At 43.0% G+C, this 26173-nt stretch overlaps 1 protein-coding gene across 1 annotated transcript in view; it reads right to left on the bottom strand.

Moving 5' to 3' along the window:
- Positions 1–256: 256 nt before the first annotated feature.
- ryr2a (ryanodine receptor 2a (cardiac)) overlaps positions 257–26173 on the bottom strand; it is a 118809-nt gene continuing 92892 nt past the window's right edge. Inside the window, exons 86-97 of the mRNA XM_034708408.1 lie at positions 23181–23441; positions 21143–21273; positions 19884–19926; positions 17282–17415; positions 15020–15080; positions 14685–14831; positions 12553–12687; positions 4976–5132; positions 3420–3484; positions 2877–2977; positions 2666–2717; positions 257–1187 (exon numbers count right to left, since the gene is read on the bottom strand). Of these exons, the coding sequence (XP_034564299.1) occupies positions 1092–1187; positions 2666–2717; positions 2877–2977; positions 3420–3484; positions 4976–5132; positions 12553–12687; positions 14685–14831; positions 15020–15080; positions 17282–17415; positions 19884–19926; positions 21143–21273; positions 23181–23441 (1383 nt within the window). The 3' untranslated portion in view covers positions 257–1091. The remainder of the gene's footprint in view (positions 1188–2665; positions 2718–2876; positions 2978–3419; positions 3485–4975; positions 5133–12552; positions 12688–14684; positions 14832–15019; positions 15081–17281; positions 17416–19883; positions 19927–21142; positions 21274–23180; positions 23442–26173) is intronic.

Raw genomic sequence — 26173 nt, forward strand, 5'->3', positions numbered from 1 at the left:
TGATGTGTTCAGGTCCAGCTCTCTGCCCTCAGATGTAGTTTCTGGACTTGAACTCCTCTCTCTTCTGGAGTTGCTGCTCTGCTTGTAAACGAAGGCAACACAAGATACAGAAGTCTTTGGAGTGCTTCATCGCTGACTGCTGAGGCCTGAGAAGCTGGTCATCACTCCCAGAGGATGTACCATTGTCAGACTGATGAGGCTGATGGGTTCAGAGACAGATGTCAGAGTGACCAGGTATGTCAACTATGGATTCTAGTTTTGAGTCTATAGTTTATTTCAGTTAAATCTCTAAACAAAGAAAACGATGCGGATCAGAGAGGCGCTGAAAGAGAAGGATGTAATGTTGACGTGTTGCCATCATCTGAATGTGGGCCTGAACAGACTATAGCTAGCTCAGTGAACTTTGAGTGCAGGAGCCCTTCACATACAGTAATGGAGTGTACAGGCTGTGGACACAACATGGACACCTGTAATATCACATCTAGTCCCGCACAGAGGTCTGATCAGCCCTGTGGAATCTGGATTAGAGTAATCTGGTGAGGACCTGTTCTTATTGTCTACCTGCAGGTGTGTGGTGTTGGATCAGCAGGTGATACAGGTGTTTCCGTGTTGGCTCCACCTCCTGCACTCACATGCAGCGTGCAGTGAACACATTAAAAAGGTCGTAAACATCGTAAGAATGTCTGATCGTTATGGATCATCAAAGTGTCTCTCTCTGTCTCTGCCTCCTCCCTTGTCCTCTCTCTCTCTCGGTGGTCCTCTGTCTCTTCCTGGTCCTCCCTCTCTCCGATGTCCTCTCTCTCTCCGTGGTCCTCTCTCTCTCCGTGGTCCATCTGTGTGGTTTTTTTGCTTGTTTCTGTGAACGTAGAGAGCGATGGAGACGTCGTCTGAGCCACGACGTGCCTCCAGATTATACTGTACAGCATATAATCTGATCTATGTACAGAGTCTGAAGCATTCCAAACAGAGCTGGCTGTGAGGATGGTGAGGCTCAGGGCTGAACCTGACTCCTCACATAGCGGGAGCATGGGGGCGGGGCTTAGAGGGCCTTGTTACAGTATGAAAGTGAAAGTACGATGAAAGAGGACAGATCAGTTGAGCTGATCCTCGTACTGTTTCCGGAAACAGTCACCAGCAGGGAAAAACTCCCAGCAGCGCTCTTGGTACATCTTCCATACGTAGGACTCCTGTAACACAGGGAAGGGGAGGGGCTTAGACACCATGTGACATTCCATTCTATACAACCAAGCGACAACCTCCAGTCTCAAAATATGAAGCCCATGCTGAAGTGTTATAAAATGCTGTTCATCGAGCATCCACTAGAGGCTGGTTGCAGAAACACCAGAAACCACATACACTATACGGGGGGGCGAATTTTTTTTATAACGCGACGGTTCAGAAGATATTAAGATTACAAGTTTTTGCCCAAATAATGACATGACTGACTTTACTGATAGGCGGGAACACATAGCTGTTGGCGAGGAGTCTCAAACCCCGCCTCTTTACATCACACTTTGACTGGTTGAGTTCAACATTTCCAATATGGCTGCCGCCGTCGATTGGCTTCAAAACAGCACTCAGGAACAGATGGGTGACGTCAAGGATACTACGTCCATTTATTATACAGTCTATTTATACAACAGAAGGAAGGGAAGGGGCTTAGACACCATGTGACATTCCATCCTTTACATCAGAGGGAAGGGGACGGACTTAGACACCATGTGACATTCCATCCTTTACATCAGAGGGAAGGGGAGGGACTTAGACACCATGTGACATTCCATCCTTTACATCAGAGGGAAGGGGACGGACTTAGACACCATGTGACATTCCATCCTTTACATCAGAGGGAAGGGGAGGGACTTAGACACCATGTGACATTCCATTCTATACAACAGAGGTTGTCAACAGCTACAGTGGACCACTGAAGGCGTCAGTGTGTCTCAGACAATCTGTCATAACCATAGACTGTATAAATAATGGACGTAGTCTCCATGACGTCACCCACTTGTTCCTGAGTGCTGTTTGAGGCCAATCGTCGACGGCAGCCATATTGGAAATTCAGAACTGAACATAACTGCTGTCGAGCGATTGTGACATAAAGAGCCCCCCCCCTACAGTGTGTGATAGAGATTCTGGATAGTAGTCTGGATAGAGCTATCCAGGTTGGTTAGGGCATCCTGGTTAATATCTGTGTCCGTGACAGCTGAATATTCAGCCAGAGTCTCCGATGCGTTCGACTTGGTCACGGAGCCTAACTCTGAAACATTTCTCTGCTCCACCTGTAACTATTTGCTTCCATAGAAATTACTTTATGTATAAAAAAAAGTGAATAAAATACGAAAGACAGAGTGAAACTTGAGTTCATATATTCTATAACTGAAGCTTTCCTCACTGGGCTCAATAAGTCCCAAACAGCTCTGAGATCAGTCTGCTTTTTATCGGCTTGTGACGACCAAGTCTGCATCAGGCTCCACGCATATCACGTCTGCAAAGATAAGATGGGAGGCAGAGCCTTCAGGGATCACTCTGAAGCATATTGAGGGTAGGAGGGATCAGAGACATGGAGGACCTGAGCTGTACTCAGCACAGCAAAGAGCCACAGCACACAGAGTTTTTACACACACAGTTCATATCGATACAGCTCATGCACAACAGAGCTCACCTGTCCTGTGTGCTCTGTTTCATCTTTGTTGATCAGATACATCACAAAGAATCTGAAACACAAAACACACAGCTATTAGGGGCAAAAAAAAAACACACACACACACACACACACAAACACACACACACACACAGACACACACAAAAAAACACACATACACACACAAAAACACACACACACACACACAGAGGAAACAGTACAGGTAACTTACAGGTAGTTGGCTAAGTTGTGCTCCTGCAGCGTGTGCGTCTCAAAGCCATGAGGAACTGTGTCGAAGTAATCGTTCCCGATCCCACAGATAAAGCATTTAGTCTGAAACACGCACACAAGCACGCACGCACGCACACACACACACACACACACACACACACACACACACACACACACACACACACACACACCTCTTAAATTAGTACTTTGACTCATTAGGAGAGTTGCTCATCAGTTGCGTTCTTCGTCTTTTTTTACAAGTGTCGTATGTGTTTTGTTATTGTAATTTCATGTAGTGTTTTTATGTTCTGTGTGTTTTGACTTGTTTTATTACTCTGTGCAGCACTTGGTAAACTTAACTGTTTTTAAAAATGCTATATCCATAAAGTGGATTGGATTGTATAAATCAAAATCTCAGATAACTGTTACCTTAACAGCAATATGTGTGTGTGTGTGTGTGTGTGTGTGTGTGTGTGTGTGTGTGTGTGTGTGTGTGTGTGTGTGTGTGTGTGTGTGTGTGTGTTTTTGTGTGTGTGTATGTTACCTCCATGTCTTCCTTCACTTGTTCTTGTTGGTCTCTGAGTTCTCCAAAAGCGTCAATGATCAGACCTGTTAGACACACACAGGTTAAACGAGTGTAAAGTACAGGTGATAATAACCTGTGAACAGTCTGTGTAAACAGGTATATGTCAGTATGCCTGTCACAGTGATGTCACAGTTTGTTTCTCTGTGAGAGGCACAATATTATTAAAATAAACTTAATTATTCAGGGGAGTGCAGACATGGTCAACTTAACTGTTCCCACTCGGCCATGAAACCCACTGTGACCTCAGTCTTTCCTAAAATTGACCAGCGGGGTTAAACAGGTTCAGCTAGTTCAACAAGTTCAGTTGGTTAAACAGGTTCAGTTGGTTAAACTGGTTCAGCTGGTTCAACATGTTCAGCTGGTTCAACATGTTCAGCTATTTCAACAAATTCAGCTAGTTCAACATGATCAGTTGGTTAAACTGGTTCAGCTGGTTCAGCTGGTTAAACTGGTTCTGCTGGTTCAGCTGGTTTAACAGGTTCAGCTGGTTAAACTGGTTCCGGTGATTCAACAGGTTCAGCTAGTTCAACAAATTCAGCTAGTTCGACATGTTCAGTTGGTTAAACAGGTTAAACTGGTTCAGCTGGTTCAACAAGTTCAGCTAGTTCAACATGTTCAGTCGGTTCAACAGGTTCAGCTGGTTAAACTGGTTCAGCTGGTTCAACAGGTTAAGCTGGTTCAAAAAGGTTCAGCTGGTTAATCTGGTTTAGCTGGTTCAACAAGTTCATCTGGTTTAACATGTTCAGTTGGTTAAACTGGTTCAGCTGGTTCTACAGGTTCAGCTGGTTAAACTGGTTCAGTTGGTTCAACAGGTTCAACAGGTTCAGCTGGTTAAATTGGTTCAGCTGGTTCAACTAGTAAAGCTGGTTCAACAGGTTAAGCTAGTTCAAAAAGGTTCAGCTGGTTAATCTGGTTTAGCTGGTTCAACAAGTTCATCTGGTTTAACATGTTCAACCAGTTCAACAGGTCCAGTTGGTTAAACCGCTTCTGCTGGTTCAGTTGGTGAAACTGGTCCAGCTGGTTCAACTGGTTCATTTGGTTAAACCAGCTCAGTTGTTTACACTGGTTCTGCTGGTTAAACTGGTTCTGCTGGATCAACTGGTTCAGTTGGTTAACATGGTCCAGCTGGTTCAACATGTTCAATTGGTTAAACCGGATAAGTTGTTTTAAACTGGTTCTGCTGGTTCAACTGGTTAAACCAGTTCTTCTGGTTCAACTGGTTCTGCTGATTCAACTGGTACAGTTGGTTAAACTGGTTCAGTTGGTTCAACACGTACAGCTGGTTCAACATTTTCAATTGCTTAAACCGGCTCGGTTGTTAAAACTGGTTTTGCTGCTTAAACTGGTTCAGCTGATTGTTGATTAAACTTGGCTAATAAAATGTAAGTTTAATAGGTGTAGTGTGTGTGTGTGTGTGTGTGTGTGTGTGTGTGTGTGTGTGTGTGTGTGTGTGTGTGTGTGTGTGTGTGTGTGTGTGGATGTGAGTGTTTGTGTAAGTTGTGTGTGTTTCTGACCTTGGATGATGGCGAGCAAGATGACAATGACGAAGAAGAAGAAGGTGATGTCAAAGATGATGCGATAGATCTCGTACTCATCGCCTGCTGGATCCTCGATCTGGTCCCCAATTCCTCCCCCTGCCCTTACCCCCACATACATGTGGAACATGTAACACTGGGGGGAGGGGGGGGGGGGGGGGGAGAGAGAGAGAGAGAGAGAGAGAGAGTAATTTTTTACATTGTAAATATGAAATACATCAGTAATATGGTGACAAGAGACTTGCCATGGAAACAGCTCCATCTCTCTAATAATAATAACAACAACACTTAGAATAAAAATAACAATAATACTAATCATTATCATCATCATCTTCATCATCATCATCATCATCATCATCAATATAAGTGTAATCATCAGAAACAGGTGATGAGGGTCAGACAGCTTCCGTTGGCCGTGCTGTGTTTGAGGATGTTTGTGGTTAAAACAGAATCAGACATGTTTGTAATGAGAGTCTGACGAGCTGAGGAACAACAGAAACAAACAAACACAATGACAGCTGAGCTCATCCACTCAGCTTCACCAGGACCTCTAACTCTCTGATGACATGTGGTCACATGACTCCGGACTCCACTGTCCTGAGAGAGCCGTGTGACAGCAGCACGCTGTTTCAGGGTTAACAGTCTGGGCACAGTTTATCAGTTTCATTTATGACAGGTGTGTATTGGGCAGACTATTATGGGCTAGAGCTGATGATGTCATTAGTAGAGTGGGAGGAGCTTTAAAATATCTCTATAACCTATCAACATTCAGCTCCCTTACAAAATGGGCGTGAAAGCAGCTTTGCATCTGGACATTCTACCTGTACTGAAGGAGTGTGAGGTCAAGTGTTAGCATGTGAGGAACAGGCTGGAACATCCATTCCCGTTCCTACAGGATTTAGTGCATGTCGTCCCCCTCCTCCATCCTCCAACACCTCCTGTGGACAAAGACCTTTAGGATGCTCCCTGCTGCTGATTGGCTGATTGGCTGCTGCTGAAATAATGTTGTTTGTTTGCTTGTTTGTTCGTTTACAGATTCATTGGTGCGTAAAAACACAGAACAGCTAAACCACAGTGAAGCACATCCACAGAATCTGAAGGTGTCTTTGTAGAGAATCTTTCTTTCTCTCTGTCATAAACACATACACACACACAGACACACACACACACACACACACAAGACCCAGACCCAGACCAAGACCCATTCAGACCAGTAGAGCCCTGCAGGTCTCCACTGGTCCTTAATAGGAAGCAGAGGATGAGTGGAATGTTCCGGGTGGCTGAGTTCAGAGGATTAGAGAGAGTCCTGAAGTTCACGGGTGACAGAAGACCCCACCACCGCACACACACGCACGCACACACACACACACACACACACACACACACACACACACACACACAAACACACACACACACACACACACACACACACACACACACACACACACACACACACACAGAAGAGGCCTTATATAGAGTGTCTCTCACAGATGTGATTCAGTCTGTTCTCTCCACCAAACTTATTCTAAATAATAGTTTCTACTAATTCTACCTGACTTCACCTGATTCCAACTGATTTACCTGAATGTACCTGATTCCAAACTGGATCAACCTAATCCACCTGGTTCTGCGTGAATCTACCAGGTTTTACCTGACTACAGTTGATGTTACCTAATTACACCTTATTCAACAAGATCTCACCTGATTCCGACTATTTCTACCTGATTTTACCTGATTCAACCTGATTTTACATGACTCCACCTGATTCAACCTGATTCGACCTGAATCTACCACAAATCTACCTCACTCTAACTTAATCTCCCTGATTTCACATGAATCCACTTGATTCCACCAGGTTTTCCCTGAATCTACCTGATTCAACCTGATTATACCGGGTTCTTACTGAATCTACCTGATTCCACCTGATTCTACAAGATTTTACCAGAATTCAGAAAACTTTTACCTGATTCCACCTGATTTCACAGGAATCTACTTGATTTCAATCAATTCTACATTAATTTACCCCATTATACCTGAATATGAATCCACGTGATTCTCCCTGATTCCACTGGATTCTACCTGATTTTACCTGAATCTGCCCGATAACAACTATTGCACCTGATTTCACATGATTTTACATTATTTCACATGATTCCACCTGAATCCACCTGTTTTCACCTCAATCAGCCCGATTACAACTGATTACCCTGATTTCACCTGATTTCACCTATTTCTCTTAAATCTACTTGATTTTACCTAAATCTACCCTATTTCACCTGATTGCACATAATCTATCTAAATTTACATGATTGTACCTGATTTCACATGAATCTACCTGATTCCCCTGATTTAGCCTGATTCAACCTGATTTCACATGATTTCCCATGATGCCACCTGATCTCAAGTCATTTCATCTGATTTTAAATGAATCTGCCTGATCTCACGTGATTTCCCCTGATTGCACACAAATCCGCCTGATTACACATAGATATGCCTTTTTTCACATGAATCTGCCTTATTTCATATGATCACATGTGATTTCACTTGACTGTACCTGATTTCACATGAATCTGCCTGATTTCATATGACCTCATGTGATTTCACTTGATTGTACCTTATTTCTCCTGAATCCACCTGGTGTCACCTGTTTCACATAAATCTACCTGATTTTACCTGATTATGCCTGATTTTACAAGATTTTAACTGATTTCACCTGATCGTACTTGATTTCACCCAAATCTACCCGATGTCACCTGATTACGCCCTAATTTCCCATGAATTAACCTATTTTTCTTGATTTCACCCACACCCACCTGATTTCACCTGATTATGCCTGATTTCACATAAATTTGCCTGATTTCACCCAATTTTACTTGAATTCAGCCATATCTACCTGATTTCACCCGATTGTACCTGATCTCACATAATCCAACTGCTGATTTCACTTGATTTCAAACAATCCACCTGATTTCACATGGACCTGCCTGATTTCACCAAAATCTACCTGATTTCACATGATAATGCCTGATTTCACCTGATTGTACTTGATTTCACCTAAATCTACATGATTTTACATGGACATATCCTAATACAACTGATTAAACCTGATTTTAAATGAAAATACCTGATTTCACCTATTCCATCCTAAATCTATCTAATTTCACCAGATTGTGCCTGATTTCACATGAATCCACCTGATTTCACACGATCCCATGGATTTCACTTGTTTGTACCTGATTTATCATCATCAGCCTGATTTCACCTATTTTGCCTAAATCTGCCTGATTTCACATGAATTCACCTGATTGTACTTGATTTCACATAAAACTACCTTATTTCACATGAATCCGCCTGATTTCACATGTGATTTTACTTGATTGTACCTTATTTCACATGAATCTGCCTGGTTTCACCTATTTTGCCTAAATCTGCCTGATTTCACCTGATCTCACATAATCCAACTGAATTCACCCAATTGTACCTGGTTTCTTATAATTCAGTTTGATTCTACCTGATTCCATCCTATTCTACTTAGTTTTCACTGAATCTACCCGATTCAATGGATTGTAACGGAATCTACCTGATCACCTTATTCTACCTGATTCCACTGGATTTTTTGTGTGTATACCCTCTTGTCAGGCTGCCCCAATTAGTCTCTCAAGACTCTTAAGCTAGTTCAAAACGCTGCAGCTGGAGTATTGACTAGAACTAGGAAGAGAGAGCACATCTCTCCAGTGTTAGCTTCTCTACACTGACTCCCCATAAAATCTAGACTACAATTTAAAATCCTTCTTCTGACCTACAAAGCCCTTAATGATCAGACACCTTCATATCTTAAAGAGTTCATAGTGCCCTATTACCCCTCTAGAACACTACACTCCGAGTGAGGGGAAAAGGGAGCGGGAGATTGACAGACGGATCGGGGCGGCGTCTGCGGTGATGCGGGCGCTGTACCGGTCTGTCGTGGTGAAGAGAGAGCTGAGCCAGAAGGCAAAGCTCTCAATTTACCGGTCAATCTACGTTCCGACCCTCACCTATGGTCACGAGCTGTGGGTAGTGAACGAAAGAACAAGATCGCGAATACAAGCGGCCGACATGAGCCGCTTTCTCCGCAGGGTGGCTGGGCTCAGCCTTAGAGAGAGGGTCAGGATTTCAGACATCCGGGAGAGGCTCAAAGTAGAGCCGTTGCTCCTCCGGATCGAGAGGAGCCAGATGAGGTGGTTCGGGCATCTGGTTAGGATGCCTCCCGGACGTCTCCCTGGGCAGGTGTTTCGGGCATGTCCGACTGGGAGGAGGCCACGGGGAAGGCCCAGGACACGCTGGCGAGACTATGATCCTCAGTTGGCCTGGGAGCGCCTCGGTATCCTCCCAGAAGAGCTGGTGGAAGTGGCCGGGGAGAGGAGTGTCTGGGCTTCCCTGCTGAGGCTGCTGCCCCCGCGACCCGGACCCGGATAAGCGGAAGAAGATGGATGGATGGAACACTACGCTCCCAACATGCAGGCCTGCTGGTCCTACCTAAAGTCTCTAAAAGTAGTATGGGAGGTAGAACCTTCATTTATCAGGCCCCTCTCCTTTGGAATCATCTACCAGTCAGGGTCTGGGAGGCAGACACCCTCTCTACTTTTAAGAGTAGATTCTAGTTGTTGTTTTTATTCCTGTCTATTGTGTCCTCATTAAAGATGTTAACATCAGACCTTTTATCACACGTTGCTGCTTCTAGTAATGTCAACATGAGTCTGCTTCTGGTCTCAGTGGGTCTGGTCCTGAGTTGTATGGTGGGTCATCTTTTAATTGGGAGCTCTATAAATAAAGACTTAGTGATGGACTGATTGAGAAAGAGCTATATTAATAAAGACTGAGTGATTGGTCGGTTGATAGAGACAGAGCTCTATGAACAGTGCTTTTAAGAAGTGTGTCCTTGGATGACCTTGTTATAAATCAATGCTGTGTAAGTCAAAAGAAACTGATGGCCTGCTGTGAACTCACACTAACCTGCTGCTATCATCAAACTTATATTCAGGATCTCTGTGGCTACAGGTCCATCAGAGACAGCATAGATCTGGGTCCATGCAGACTGGTGATGGTCCTGGACTCTTACAGACCCTGAGAATGACTCTGTTTCATGGTAAACACCTCGGGCTGGTATCTGAGTCTCTTCTCTGTTAATGTCACGCAAACTGATGCTATAATTAAAGTTACATGTGGGGCAGAGAGAGAGTAATCTGAGCCTGAGGGGAAACAGATTGTCAGGGTAAAAGCTCTGACCCATGATGGTGTGTCCATACATGGAGCTGGTTCCTCTGTCCACACACACCGAACAGGATGCTTCTGATTTTCACTCACACAGTTTAATCCACCTCAGAACCTCACATTTCACACTGCACCTCAAACTAACACCACACTGCAAAAAAGAAAACACTCAAACTAACACCTAACTGCAAAAAATAAAACACACAAGCACCACACTGCATAAAAATAAAACACTTAGACTAACACCACACTGCAAAAAATAAATCCCTCAATCTAACCACAACACTGCAAAAAATAAAACACTAAGACTAACACCACACTGCAAAAAATAAAACACTCAAACTAACAACACACTGTAAAAAATAAAAAAACTCAAACAAACACCACACTGCAAAAAATAAATCCCTCAATCTTACCACAACACTGCAAAAAATAAAACACACAAGCACCACACTGCATAAAATAAAACACTAAGACTAACACCACACTGCACTGCAAAAAATAAATCACTCAAACTACCAACACACTGCAAAAAATAAAACACTCAAACTAACACCACACTGCAAAAAATAAAACACTCAAGGTAACACCACACTGCAAAAGAATCACTCAAACTAACCACAACACTGCAAAAATAAAACATTCAAACTAACACCACACTGCAAAAAATAAAACATTCAAACTAACACCACACTGCAAAAAATAAATTACTCAAACTAACCCCACACTGCAAAAAATAAAACACTCAAACTAACACGACACTGCAAACTAAATACTTAAACCTGTCTGATGAAGCATCCCCTTATATTGTCCCAGCTAGTTTCTGCAGAAACAAACACCATGATTCACTATGTATATATACATTTTACAAAATTCTAGTTGTCTTTTCATTTCTGGTAACCACTTTCAGCAACCTGTCTGGTACTATTGCTTCTGAGTTTACAGCTGATGCTAGACGATTTTTTGAAAACAGAATTGCCACACCTGCACTCTCAGCTTTTGTGACTCAAGATAATATTTCGGTCCCATTCTCCTTTCCATTCAGCTTCATTATCATTAACACTATGAGTTTCAGGATAAAAGGAATATCACTGCATTTTCTTTTTAGAAGTTCATAACACACTGTTCTCTTTTTAACCTCTCATGATCCATTAAGATTTAGAGGAGACATTTTGACTACTACTCATAAACGAACGCAGGCTGATCAGAAGTGAAATATATACAGAGCATCATTTCTCCTGCCCTTCATTTCTTTGATGAATTGGTAACTTTGCTTTCACCTTCTGCACCACTTTGCTTTCACCTTCTGCACCACACTCCTCTGGGTCCTTTAGAGTTTAGACCATCAGCACTTCTCTGCCTCATCAGCCTCTTAGAGGAATCAACAAACATCAGTCGCTTTGGAAACAAGTCATCTAGAACTACATCTCTTTTGCCTCATTAACTTAAGAAAACTGCAGATTTGCTCAAGACTGTAGCCGCTCCTCTTCTGACCATCAGGAAGTGATGAATCTGAAGACTCTGGCTAACTGTCAGAGTCTGGGAAATCTTCTGAATCACTGTGCCTTTGTCCCTTTTGACTGTGCTTTAGCTTTCCTCTTTGAGTCTGGCACTTTGAACACATTTTCATCACCTCTCACTGTTTTTTCTTTTTCATTTATCAATTCATCAATGTTCATTTCCTCTTGCTGCAGGACTGCGTCAGGCTCCTGAGCTGCCCCCTCCCGTCTGCCCTCTGCACCTTCAGCGCTCACACCAGCTTTCCATGAGTCTCATCTGGACCGTCACACACCCTCCTGCCTACATCCAGAACATTTCACTGCAAAAAAAGTGTCATCAAAAAAGAGGAAACCCTGTGACGCGACGTAGTCCTGAGAAATGCTCTGACCTGTAACATAATCTGTTTGAACAGAGTGTTTTCAGAGTTATGGATGTTTATTTAACTCAGATTCTTGTTGATGCTATGTGACACATTAAATGTTGATATTCTATGTGAATTTGAAATATTACAAGTCACATTCCCAGAGGCTTTATGACAAATCTTGAGAAGATGTGGATAAATGAGGCCCGGTGTTTACCCGCTGCTGCCTGCCATGACACACCGCCATGTACTGGCCGCTCTGTGACAAAATGAGTCAGAGTTTCTGTTTGTTTGTTTTCTGAGCTTTAAACTGATTGAAGTATTATTCATTGTTTTTTTATGTCTCATGAACTGAGACATGACAAGCAGGCCGTCTGTCTGTGAGAAATCAGAGCTCCTGTTAGTATCTGAGCCGTCACTGATCACCTCCTCCCCTCATACTCACAGTCAGCATGTCGTCACACTTCATGTCGGGCAGCTCTCCGTCCTCTCCTTTATTGTAGAACTTCCTGAAGAAGTTAAAGGCCACCACTGTGTACAGATACACCACCACCGCCAGCAGACCCACCGTCAGCACCAACTGTAACACACAACCCAGCACGCTGAGGATCAGAGTCACACACACAGTCAACACACACAACTGACAGATCTGTGTGTAATGCGTTAGCTTCAGCGCAGTGTACAGTCATGGCCAAAAGTTTTGAGAATGACACAAATATTACATTTTCACAAAGTCTGCTGCTTCAGGGTTTTTAGGTGTTTTTGTCAGATGTTTCTATGGTATAATGAAATACAATTAGAAGCATTTCATAAGTATCAAAAGCTTTTATTGAGAATTACACAGAATTCATGCAATAAGTCAATATTTGCAGTGTTGACCCTTCTTTTTCAAGACCTCTGCAATTCTCCCTGGCATGCTGTCAATCAACTTCTGGACCAAATCCTGACTGATGGCAGTCCATTCTTGCATAATCAATGCTTGGAGTTTGTCAGAATTTGTGGGTTTTTGATTGTCCACCCGCCTCTTGAGGATTGACCACAAGTTCTCAATGGGATTAAGATCTGGGGAGTTTCCTGGCCAAGGGCCCAACATCTTAATGTTTTGTTCCCCGAGCCATTTTGTTATGACTTTTGCTTTATGGCAAGGTGCTCCATCATGCTGGAAAAGGCATTCTTCATCACCAAACTGCCCTTGGATGGTTGGGAGAAGTTGCTCTCGGAGGACGTTCTGGTACCATTCTTTATTCATGGCTGTGTTTTTAGGCAAGATTGTGAGAGAGCCCACTCCCTTGACCGAAAAGCAACCCCACACATGAATGGTCTCAGGATGCTTCACTGTTGGCAAGAGACAGGACTGATGGTAGCGCTCACCTCGTCTTCTCCGAACAAGCCTTCCTCCAGATGCCCCAAACAATCGGAAAGGGGATTCATCAGAGAAAATGACTTTACCCCAGTCCTCAGCAGTCCAGTCCCTGTACCTTCTGCAGAATATCAGTCTGTCCCTGATGTGTTTACTGGAGAGAAGTGGCTTCTTTGCTGCCCTCCTTGACACCAGGCCTTCCTCCAAAAGTCTTTGCCTCACTGTGCATGCAGATGCACTCACACCTGCCTGCTGCCATTCCTGAGCAAGCTCTGCACTGGTGGTGGCCCGATCCCGCAGCTGTAACACCTTCAGGAGACGGTCCTGGCGCTTGCTGGACTTTCTTGGGCGCCCTGGAGCCTGTTTGGCAACAATTGAACCTCTCTCCTTGAAGTTCTTGATAATTGGATAGACGGTTGACTGAGGTGCAATCTTACTCGCTGCTATAAACTTCCCTGTTAGGCCCTTTTTGTGCAATGCAATGATGGCTGCACGTGTTTCCTTGCAGGTAACCATGGCTAACAGATGAGGAACAATGGTGTCATGCACCATCTTTCTTTTAAAGTGTCCAGTCACTCAATCATGACAGATTGATCGCCAGCCTTGTCCTCATCAACACCCACACCTGTGTTAATGTGTGTGACACCTGTGTGTCATTGAAATGATGTTAGCTGGTCCTTTTGTGGCAGGGCTGAAATGCAGTGGAAATGTGTTTTTGGTGGTAAAGTTCATTTTCAAGGCAAAGAGGGACTTTGCAATTAATTGCAGTTGAGCTGATCACTCCTCATAACATTCTGGAGTATATGCAAATTACCATTATAAAAACTGAAACAGCAGACTTTGTGAAAATTAATAGTTGTGTCATTCTCAAAACTTTTGGCCATGACTGTACAGGTGTGTGAGCAGGTGTTAATCATTATCCTGTATAGACCAGTCTGTGACAGTTCTTATGAAGCACAAAGATGGTGGCAGCCATATTGGAAATGTGGACTCCAGCTAACTTCCTGTTAATTTAGAAAATGACAAAGAGGTGGAGCTGAGTACACAGCGTAGTCCCCTGTCAGTCAGAGACCATGTCCTTCATTCTACCAACCTTTAATCCTTCATCTAATGCACAGTGGTAAATCACAGTCAGAGGTGAGAAGTGTGAGTTAGAGCATACAGGTGTTCAGTGTGTTAGTTGTGTCTGTAGTTCAGTGTGTGTTTGTTGTTAGTACCTGTTTTCCATTGTGTGTGACAGAGGACAGGATGGTGCGTAGCGTCTTGAAGCCCATGGCGATGTCGAGCAGGTGAGCAGCGAAGAAGAAGTTGTTGTAGTGACCCAGGATGGACATGGTCATATACCAGGCCAGGTACAGGAATGACTGAGGGGGGTACGATCTGTTAGTATATGACCTATTTCAGCTATTAACAGTACACAAACATGTCCTACAGCAGGAGGCCTCTCATGACTTACATCATTAAGCCTTTTCATTCTTTAATCTAAAACATGATCTTCAGTGTAACACTAAACTGACAGTCAGACAGTGACACTTTGTTTCTTCACACTCACGTTGTCAGTGAACACGACTCCCAGCTTCCAGATCTGATACTTCACATCGATGGAGTTTAACCTGAGGGCAGAAACAGATCATACAGAAGGTCACATGACCACGTCTAGTGCTATGTGATCATGTGACCACGTCCAGTGATGACAGTGTGATGTGATGACAGAGTGATGTGATGACAGTGTGATCATATGTGATGTGATGACAGTGTGATCATGTGTGATGTGATCCTGTGACCAGGTTCAGGGTGAACTAGTCCTTCCTGATGAATGTCAGTCCCTCCTCAGCCTATTGAAAGCTCAGGAACAGAGGGTGTTATTCAGAGCAGAGCGGCTCCTCCTCTGCCTCTAACAGAAGAATATGATGCCTGTATGTGGCTTCCTGTATCTTTTAGATGTTAAGATTATTTTATTGGTTTTTAAATCTCTTAATGGTCTTGCTCCTTCTTATTTATCAGAGTTATCATATGAGCCAGTGAGAGCCCTCAGGTCCTCAGGTAGTGGACTTTTAATTGTACCTAAAGCTAGAACAAAGACTCTCGGTGAGGCAGCCTTTTATCATCACAGCCCACATCTGTGGAACACCCTACCTGAAGATCGGAGGGCTGCACCAACATTTTTAAAAGAAAACTCAAGGCTGATCTTTTTAGTGTCTCTTTTAACTGAGTTTTGGTCTTATAACAGTTTTATTTCAACTTCCATCCATCCATTATCTTGACCGCTTATCCCGTTAGGGGTCACGGGGGGCTGGAGCCCATCCCAGCTGGCTTCGGGCGGAAGGCAGGGTACAGCCTGGACAGGTCACCAACCTACCACAGGGCTAACACAGAGAGACAGACAACCATTCACGCACACACTCACACCTACGGGCAAGTTAGAGTGACCAATTAACCTGGTGAGCATGTTTTTGGACTGCGGGAGGAAGCCGGAGTACCCGGAGAGAACCCACGCATGCACGGAGAGAACATGCAAACTCCACACAGAAAGGCACCCGCCCGGCCGGGGATTCGAACCAGGAACCTTCTAGCTGTGAGGCACCAGTGCTACCTGTCGTGGAATTTTCATAATCTTATATATGCGTATGTAAGAATGTTTAACTATTCTATTCTTTCAGTCTCAATGTCAAGTAGAATAACTTGATTCCTATGTCATCTGTTACGGGCGAGATCGTGTCAGGGTAGTAGTCAAGGTCTCTCCCCCTGCTCCTGTCTTTATCTGTGTGTTATGGCCGACTTACTGTCTCCAGAACTAGAGCACAGGTCTTCTCCCCACTTGTTGTGTTCCTATTTTCCAAACATGGTTATCTAACTTTAGTGTCGTCTTCAGAGGGAATAAATACCATGCCAAGGGTTTTGTCTGTCAGAACTGACTTGGCATTGCACTGCACTCTCCTGCCTGTGTACTGTTATGTTATTTCTCCTTGGCCAAGTTCTACATAAACTATTTCAACGTAAGCCGTCAGAGTCTCCTGAGTCTTCTGTGTCCAGTGTCCAGTTTGTTGCTGAATTCCATCACACTACCCACTGCACCACCGTGCAGCCCTTTATTTCATCTTATTTAATTTATTTATTTATTATCTAGTTCAAATTTTATTCACTTCTTATTCATTTTATTTTCTCTTATTTATTTATTTTCTCTTATTTATTTGTTAATTTATTATGTAGTTCAAATTGAAATCACTTTTTAATTATTTTATTTTAGTTATTTATTTATTTATTTGAAGTGTAGCATCTTATTTTCTTTTAATGGTTACATTTTTTAGTGTTATATTATCTTAGAAATGTATTTTGAATTTTTTTATTTATACTATTTTAAGTTATTTTTATGCACAGCACGTTGTGTTACAATGTCATTGTATGAAAAGTGCTTTATAAAATAAGTCCGATTGATTGATTGATTGATTGATTGATTGATTATTGATTGATTGATTGATTGATTGATTGATTATTGATTGATTGATTGATTGATTGATTGATTGATTGATTGATTGATTGATTGATTAATTGACTGATTGATTGATGATGGAGTTGACCATCAGTATGAGCTCCTCTGTTTTTATTGTGAGATCATTAATTTGAAGGACTCTGTGACGTTCAGGATCAAAAAGAAGGTGGAGGAGTAGGAGAAATAAACCCTGGTTTGAGGTCTGCTGTGTGCTCACTGTGCTCATGCCTGTCTCTGTGTTATAATAGGGACTGATTCATCATAAATTCATGAAGGTTATTATGATGGATTCACTGTGGTTGATTTATCTACGATAACACTCACACAGCAGCCAGCGAGCTGTCTCTCCTGGGTTTCTTCTTCTTATGAGCGTCGCTGAAGTCTAGAGCAGCTTTGTCCATCCCCAGCAGCTCGCTGATCCGGTCGTGCCCATAAAACTCCCCATATTTATCCATCACCTGTAAAACAACACACACACACCATTTACAAACTTAAACTCAACCTGATCCAAGGACAGGCTGTCTCTCCATCCAACTGAAGCCGCTGAGAATGATTTGTAGTGAAGGCAGGAGCAGAGCTACATGTGACAGAGGATGAAGGAGGCGTTTGGCTACTCTGTTAGTTTAAACTTATATTCACGTAAACACTAGCAGTGACCCCACGTAGTTGAATACTCAACGGAACCTTAGTCCACTGCCAATCTTATAGTTCTTTATCATTTTCCTGTTTTCCGTATAAATCATGTTTCAGATAGATTATTTTGAAAAAGGCTTAGAAATACTTCATGTAATTCTGGAAACAACTTTTGAAGTGTTCAATCTCGTTAAGGTGGTAATTAAACCTCCCCTGGTAATTAAAGGTGGACTCTCCCGTTGAAGGAGTTTTTCAACCAGAGGAACTTTACCCTGAACCAAGTGCATTGCGACCGGAGGAACCAGGGTCTAAATTTAGTTCAGGGGTAGATAATCTCCCTCCTAAAAAGCCCCTGCTAGGGGGGTAGTACTTTTCAAAGGTCCCGGGACTTTTGGGGGCTGAACGTGTCTGATTGGTAGATTAACTGCAGTGTTTTTATTCCGCCCTCCGTCCACAATAACATCACACACATCTGTGATTCACTTGATTTCTCTTTCTTTCATTAGTTTTTATTTGTTCTATCTTTTTTGTATGTGTGTGTACTTTTCAAAAGAAGAAGCTGTGATTCTCTTGATTTAGCAGCTTGTAACAGTAGTCTTCTCTCAGCCCACCGTGAAGGTGTCTCTCCCGGTGTTCCGGTTTTAAAAGTGACCCCGTAAACTGGAGACCTTCAGCTGAACGTGTCAGTGTTTGTGGAGTTTACACAGCTGTTGAAACACAGAGGGAGTTCCTGGGAATGCAAACTAGTTTAGTTTTTATTAAGATTTCAAAATATCCTCATCAGATATTTAATGATCGTCTAAAGACGTTTATGAGGGATGCATCCGGCTGAAAGTCTCCAGTTAACAGGGTCGCTGTTTAAACCAAAACACCGGTCGATCTCTGCGATCACGGCTTTTTGAGTTCAAAAGGATTTTAAAGGCGTGTTGAAACGTCTTTGCTACTCGCGCTTATCTCCTCTCACGTGTTGATTCAGTGAATCCATCTGTGATGAAATATAGCACCATCTAAAACAGACCAGCTGAGTCTCTTCATGCTAACAGGCTAACTGTTGTGTTGCTCATAATGATACCTGCCTGTCCGTCTGCTTCTATGGTGTCATCTGTGATGAATGGCATTCCTCTTTGTTTTACTGCCCTCTACTGGTCTGGTGGTGTAGTGCATTTACTTTTTTTCCCTCCATACGTCACTGGTCTGATTTGCACAATCTACCAGGGACTTCAGCCCGCTGTCAAAATGCAGACAACAATGGGGGCAAAGGGACCTTTTAGTTCAGGGTAAAGTAGTTCTAGGGGCTAAAAGACCCAGGAACTCTTGGTCAGAATGCACCTTTTGTGGTACCAGTGGAGGAGCCGATACCTCAGCTGGCCTTTAAATCTTTCTAGGTTCACAGCAGCTCACAATGTCAGTAAAACAACTTCAGATGATCCTGGAAACAGAAATGAAGATGAGGAGCAGCTCCATGAAGAGGGCTGTTAGGTCAAGGATTACCGGACCACATGAAAAACTATACGGGTTGGCTGGAACGGTGCCAAAAGAACGAGGGTGGATACCCAAAGCTGTTCGAAGTCATCTGACCAATCAGATTCTACTAAGCAAATCCTAAATCAGGTTCACCACAAGTAAAGACACACTATCGGTCGAGGCAGATGGCTGTCTAACATGAGTCTGGTTCTGCTCGAGGTTTCTGCCTGTTAAAGGGAGTTTGTCCTCTCCGCTGTAACTAGCTAAATACTGTGAGGTTCAATGCTCATGGTGGATTAAGGTGGGGTCAGACTGAGTCTTACCCTGTCTTGGTGTTGGGTCTCTGTTCATAATTTGACATAGAGTGGTCTAGACCTGCTCTGTTTGTAAAAGAGTCTTGAGATAACGTTTGTTGTGATTTGGCGCTATACAAATAAAGATTGATTGGTTGATTGATTGATTGATTGATTTTATTGTCTCTTCTTCTTAGTTATTAAAACAGACTGATGAATGTTTCTCCACACTGCAGAGAACCTGCTGTCAGAGCTGATTTATTCTCCACTCTGAGTTCATAAACCACGATCATATAAAGCTCTGATCAGGATCAGGTCAGGTGTTAGTTGTGAACACTGTAGGGCTCACAGCAGCAGCTCAGACTGAACCAGGAGAGTCTGCAGTCGGAGCAGAGTCAGTCTGGCAGAGAGGGATCCACACCACGTGTTTATCCCTGAGGCTGTCTCCTCAGTCATAACCAGCTTGGTCAGGATCTGTCTAACTTGTGGACCTGTCACACCTGTGCATGGAGCCTGTGAGAAACAATGATACCTACCTTCCTCTTCACAAACTTGTCCCAGTAGTTATTCGGAAAAGATCTGAGAATGAAGAAGACAGAAAATCACCAGTCACATAGAGAGGAATTATATATGATATAATATAATAGTGCTGCTTTAAAATGAATATAACAGTGTGGGTACACACACACACACACACACACTCTCACACACACACACACACTCTCACACACACACACACACACACACACACACACACGGGCTGGCTAGTCAGACAGACATATCCCATGTCTCTGCTGATAGAGGGCAGCACTGTTTCAATAAATACGAGCTGTAAGTTTGAATCCTTATTTCCTGCCAGGTGAACGGTGGGCTCACTGAAGTCTGCTGGAGACAAGGGAGTCTTTAGCAGGTCTCTTTATATACCTGGTCCACAGTCCCTGTCCTTAAACCGGGGTCTCCCTTATAAAATTTAAGAGCACTGAAGTTTTAAGCTGCTTCTCCTCCCCATTACCAACCTGCTCAGAGGTTAAACCGATGCTTATGATTAACATTTGCTGGATCCTCATTTAAACATTACACTAACTAACATAACCATAACTCAAAGAAGGTCACAAACATCCATCTGTCTTATATAATGTTTTACATGTGTGGACCACATCCAGTCCAGATCATGTGTCATGTGATCCGTATATCTTAGGCCGGGAGCCAGGTCTAGCCCTCAGGATGTTTTTTGCTACCTTGTTTTAACTAGTATTTCCAGTTAGCCTTTACCTTGGGTCATCTCAAGATGATAATGAGCACTCTCAACTCGAGGCTGTTTGGTCATGAGGGGCCAAAGAACCCTTTTTATATGCTTCTGGCATGATAAAGTAAATCTAGAAAACAAGGTGTCAAAATGTCATTATTTGATATCTAAGTATGAAATTTGGCATAGAGTATCCTGACACATATGGGGAAGTGTCAAAATAAGGTGCTTGCTGATTTTAGATTTTAAAATATCATCCACAAAATACACAGCAAGACTATAAAAATAGCATCTGTTGGATGAAAACTCATACCAAACGGTCACTTTTGAGCACTATATGGTCAATGTCACAGCCTTATTTGTATTTAAAAAACTGCCCAACTTTGTAAGCTTCAATTAGAGCCCCAGATGACCTCTGTATCTTAAATATTACACTTCCTGTGGCCATAAACACTTCACCATATCTCAAGTCAGAGAGAACAGAGTTTTCAGTTTCCAGCAGTCTAGATGGAGGTAAGTCTATCTTTAAGTGTCCTCATAGATATTTACTGAGTGTTGATGACCAGTCTGTCCCACTGTCCCTTGATGTCGTCCTCTGATGGTTGTTCTGTGATGTACAGACCATCAAACTCCAACTTCCTCGCCACCTCCTTTTCTCTCTTGAAGATCACCAGAGGGACCTGCAGCATGAACGTTTCATATCTCATCAATCTGTGAGTGGTGTTTAGGTACAGGTGATCATAAATCACAATGCAGGTGACACACATGACGCCACCTTTCAGAGTTCACTTCAGGAGAGAGTTCCAATATGTCTACTTTATTATCTGCTTTCATCAAGACATGGCGGAAACCATTTTAGATGTGTTCAAAATTCAGGAACATTCTTGAATTTCTTTGATCTGTAACCACTTTGACTGTTTTCAGCTGCATATAAACCAAGCATCTTAAAACAATCTACTGTAAACAAGAACAGCCCAGAATGTTTTTGAAAGTGTTGAGGAGAATATCAAAACACCTTAGAATGTTTTTAAAGTGTTAAGGTGTATATCAAAAAGGACTAGATTGTTTTTGGAAGTTTTAAGGAGAATATCAAAACAATTTGGAATGTTTTTGAAAGTTTTAAGGTGTATATTAAAACAGCCTTGAATGTTTTTGAAAGTTTTAAGGTGTATATTAAAACAGCCTTGAATGTTTTTGAAAGTTTTAAGGTGGATATTAAAGCTGACATATCACGCTTTTTTCATCAACATATATTGGTCTAAGAGGTCCCCAAAACATGTCTTTAAAGTTTATGCTCAAAAAAACACTGAAATCAGATTTTGGCATGCCTGAAGAACCCTCTTCTTCAGCCCTGCTCAGAACACTCTGTTTTCTCTCTGACCACGCCCCCTCAGGAAGTGGATGTGGCCTCGGCTCTCCAGCACGTTGATCTAATGTTTACATGTTGGCTGAATATACACGGCTGCTCAGAGATCACGTTACTTCAACCCTCTGAATCTGATCCAGAATCTGATCCTGACGGAGAGGCGCCTGCAGCAGGACCTTTCTGAAGGATTGGTCACAGATTTAGTGTTTCTTGTTGTTTTATTTATCAGTATGTCGACGTGTGTCTTGGTACACAGCTACGAACATGTAGCTATGTGGCTATGCTAACTAGCGCTAGCACTTTTCCATGATAAATAAAAATCATCCACTAGATCTTCAAATCTGCAGACGTGGGGAGTAAAACCGACATCTACCAGAAAGGCAGCAGGGACCTTTTATGAAGGATTGGTCACAGATTTAGTGTTTCTTGTTGTTTCATTTGTCAGTATGTCGACGTGTGTCTTGGTACACAGCTACAGCTACAGCTACAGCTACAGCTACAGCTATGAACATGTAGCTATGTAGCTATGCTAATTAGCGCTAGCACTTATCCATGATAAATAAAAATCATCCACTAGATCTTCAAATCTGCAGACGTGGGGAGTAAAACCGACCTTTGTGTTTATTAAGACAGCCTACAACTAGCATGCCTCCCTCCTAAGCTCCTTGTTAGCACACATGTGTGCAGGTAATGAAAAACAGAGGAGGGGTTGAGTTGTATTTTATACAGTCTATGGGCTGAACAAGCTCCGAGCTCTGACTTCCTGTTACAGACCGGATATTGTTGTTACGTAACAAAAACACTGAAGTCTGAAACGGCTGGTTTTACACACATTTATAGAAAGGTGGAGAAATCAGAACAGGGGCAGAATGGATTTTTTTCATTCTCGGGGGGTTTGTAGACAGGGACACATATTTCAGATAAAGAACCATTAAAAAGTCGATTTTGCATATGTCACCTTTAAAACAGCTTGGGATGTTTTTGAACGTTTGAGGTGTATATTGAAACACATTAGAATGTTTTTGAACGTTTTGAGTTTTACATGAACATCCTGGAATCTGTTGCAGTAATTCTGGCCTGTATCATTGAAAAGTCTGAATGTTTTTGAATAATTCAGTGTAGAGCCTGTACTTCTGATGCTTTCAGTGGTGAACAGGCTGAAGTGTGGTTACAGGCTGTGGAAGCATCAAAGACTGTTCTTATCAGCGTGCGGCGCCTCACCTTGAGGCAGTAGTACCCGATGATACAGAAGAAGGAGATGACGGTGTGCAGCACAGCGAGGATTCGTAACATCGGCTCCATGTAGCCGGTGCTCTCCTCCAGGACGAAACGCACCGTGACTGGCTTGAGTATCTCCCCCACCTCCTCCACCACCTCCACCCCTTCTCCTCCTGCCAGAGGATCCCACTGAACGCTGCTCTCTGATTGGCTGCTGCTGTACACCACCTCTCTCTCCTCCACCACAGACGAGGACGTGGACACCTGTAGAGAAGGACGTCAGATCTTTAAACCGGCTCAGAGTAGAGGGATGGTGTTTACCTGAGAGCTCAGGTGATGTGGGACTGACGGGCAGGATTCAGTTAAAGACAGTACGATGCATCACTCTGTCAAAGTGAGTAAAGGTTTCTAAGCACTAACAAGTCCTTCCAAAGCTTACACGTGTCCACCAGGAGAGAACATGCTGATTCAAATCAGAAAACTAATCTGGATTATAAACTGGATTATTTGATAAGGGCCTGTGTCCAGTCATGTCGCGTTCACACCAAACACAAACAATAGCTTGATTAGCACGGATACCAACCCCTGAAGTTTTTGTGTTTACTCACTTCATTTGGGCAAATATCTCGCTCCATTCACACGTGTGCACGAGTACCCAAAGACGCACAATTTCAGGGATTTCGCTCCTTCCTTCGTCATACCAGTCTGACCATGGCTCAGATTGACTACACTGAGAGATTTGCCGCTCTGAATCTGCTGTGGAAGAAACCGTCAGAGATCCAGACGCCGCTGGGAGAGAGGATCTGGTGAAACCTCATCACTTAGAGTGTTTGTTCACATGTGGAGGTAAATCCAAAGAGAACCAACATCATCTGAGCATGCCTCCTCATAAATGGATCGTTCTCGGCTTTGAGAGAAGAATGGAAATCTAGCAGTGAGACTGACTGCAGGTCAATGTGGAGCTGAGCATCACTCAGCGCATTATCCAGTCTTCAAATCATCTTGAGAACTCTCTGTGCAGTGTCTCTAACATAGGTGAGGAAGTCCGGAGGTGATCAGCTGGTGGTGTGCTTCTCTCAGTGTCAGCAGGTGGCTGATGATGTTGCACTCCAGTTGGCCTCAAGGAATCTGCACTGGGACGTCCTTGCTTTTTATTTAACATAGAGTGGTCTAGACCTGCTCTGTTTTTAAAAGAGTCTTGAGATAACGTTTGTTGTGATTTGGCGCTATACAAATAAAGATTGATTGATTGATTGATTGATTGATTGATTGATTGATTGATTGATTGATTGATTGATTGATTGACTGATTGATTGGTTGATTGATTGATTGATTGATTGATTGATTGCTTGCTTGATTGATTGATTGATTGATTGCTTGCTTGCTTGCTTGCTTGATTGATTGATTGATTGATTGATTGATTGATTGATTGCTTGATTGATTTCACTGAACTCCTGATTCTCTGCTCTCAGGTCCCAGACTCTTTAACGCACTAATCCATCATCAGCTGTGTGCTAGTCATCATGTTCAGACTCATGCTCCTCCAAAAGTGCGACAAACTCAGAATGTGATAACATGATAACATCTAAATGATTACCTGACAGAACATAATTAAATGACAATGCATGTATTATAACCTTATTATCAGGGTCGCACATACCTGGTACGCATGCGCAAAAAAAAAATCACTAAGGCATAACGTCACTTGTGTCACTAAGCGCCTTTGCGTACCTGACAGTCAGGCTACATATAACACACATCTCATCTGCACGTGTTAAGCACAAAGGAGGAGACAACTGTTAGAGATGTCGAAAAACCAACAGACCTTAAAAAGCTTCTATGGTGTTTCACCACCAACAAAGAAAAAGCAAAGCGAGCTGAAGCCCAACAAAAGGGTTTTTCTGAAAAGTGGCTCCAGGATGTGCCGTGACTTAAAGCTAATGATGAGCGCACTGAAATGTGGTGCAAGATTTGCCGCTCACATCCACATCTAGCAGACAAAACAGGTGCTTTTTATAAAGGCTCAAAGAATTTCAATCATGCTTTGTTTGACAATCATGAAAAGAGCAAAGACCACATGAGTGTGGCGCATGCCATTGCTAATAAACAAGCTAGCCGAGAAGAAATATCCAATCGCTCGCTGGCCAGATGGCGAGACAGGCTGAATGATGAACAACGGTAAGCTGTGTAATATTTTTCTCCTTGCCTTTCATAACACTAAATACGCACGTCCCATGTCTTCCTGTTCTGAGGATATTCCTTTATTGAAGCGGCTAGGAGTGAATGTCAGAGCTGCATATCATTCACATGAGGGTGGCTCATGGATAATGCAGAGCATCGCGCACACCATCAGCGGGGAGTTGAGAGCCAAGTCTGCTGGATTTTGGGGGCTGCTTTTTGATGAATCTGAGGACATCACAAAGACCGAGCAGGAAATCGTTTATGTTGTGTCTGTGTCCAGTGATGGAGAGTTTACATCAGACTTTCTTGGACTGATTGAACTGGGTGCTGATCGAACAGCTCAGGCCATAACTGACGGACTTGTGAGTCTTTTCCAGGACGCAGGCTTGGATGACTGGACCGTTAAGTTGGTCGCTGTGTGCACAGGCGGTGCTGCTGTTAACGTTGGTGTGTACAACGGCATTGTGCCGAAACTACGGCAACTCGCTGCGGTTTGAGACTCCCTTGTGCACATTTTGTGCACCGCACACACACTGAAGAACTGTGCAAAATCAGCTGATCGAAACGTTCCGTACTGTGAGACATTTAATCGCTCTGTGATCAAGCTGCTGCAGTTTTATTTACAGAGAGGAGGAGCAAAAAACACTGCTGCACTGAATAAAGTGTGTGAAGAAAACAGGATCTCCTGTGTGAAACTGGGTAAGTTTCATAATATCAGATGGTCTGCATGGAGGCATGATACACTGTTAAATATATCAAGACTATTGCCAGCCATTAAAATGCAGCTGGCTACGAGTGATAACAGTGAATTGCAG

The sequence above is a fragment of the Notolabrus celidotus genome, chromosome 18 (assembly GCF_009762535.1).
Source record: "Notolabrus celidotus isolate fNotCel1 chromosome 18, fNotCel1.pri, whole genome shotgun sequence".
In the NCBI taxonomy this organism is placed as follows: Eukaryota; Metazoa; Chordata; class Actinopteri; order Labriformes; family Labridae; genus Notolabrus; species Notolabrus celidotus.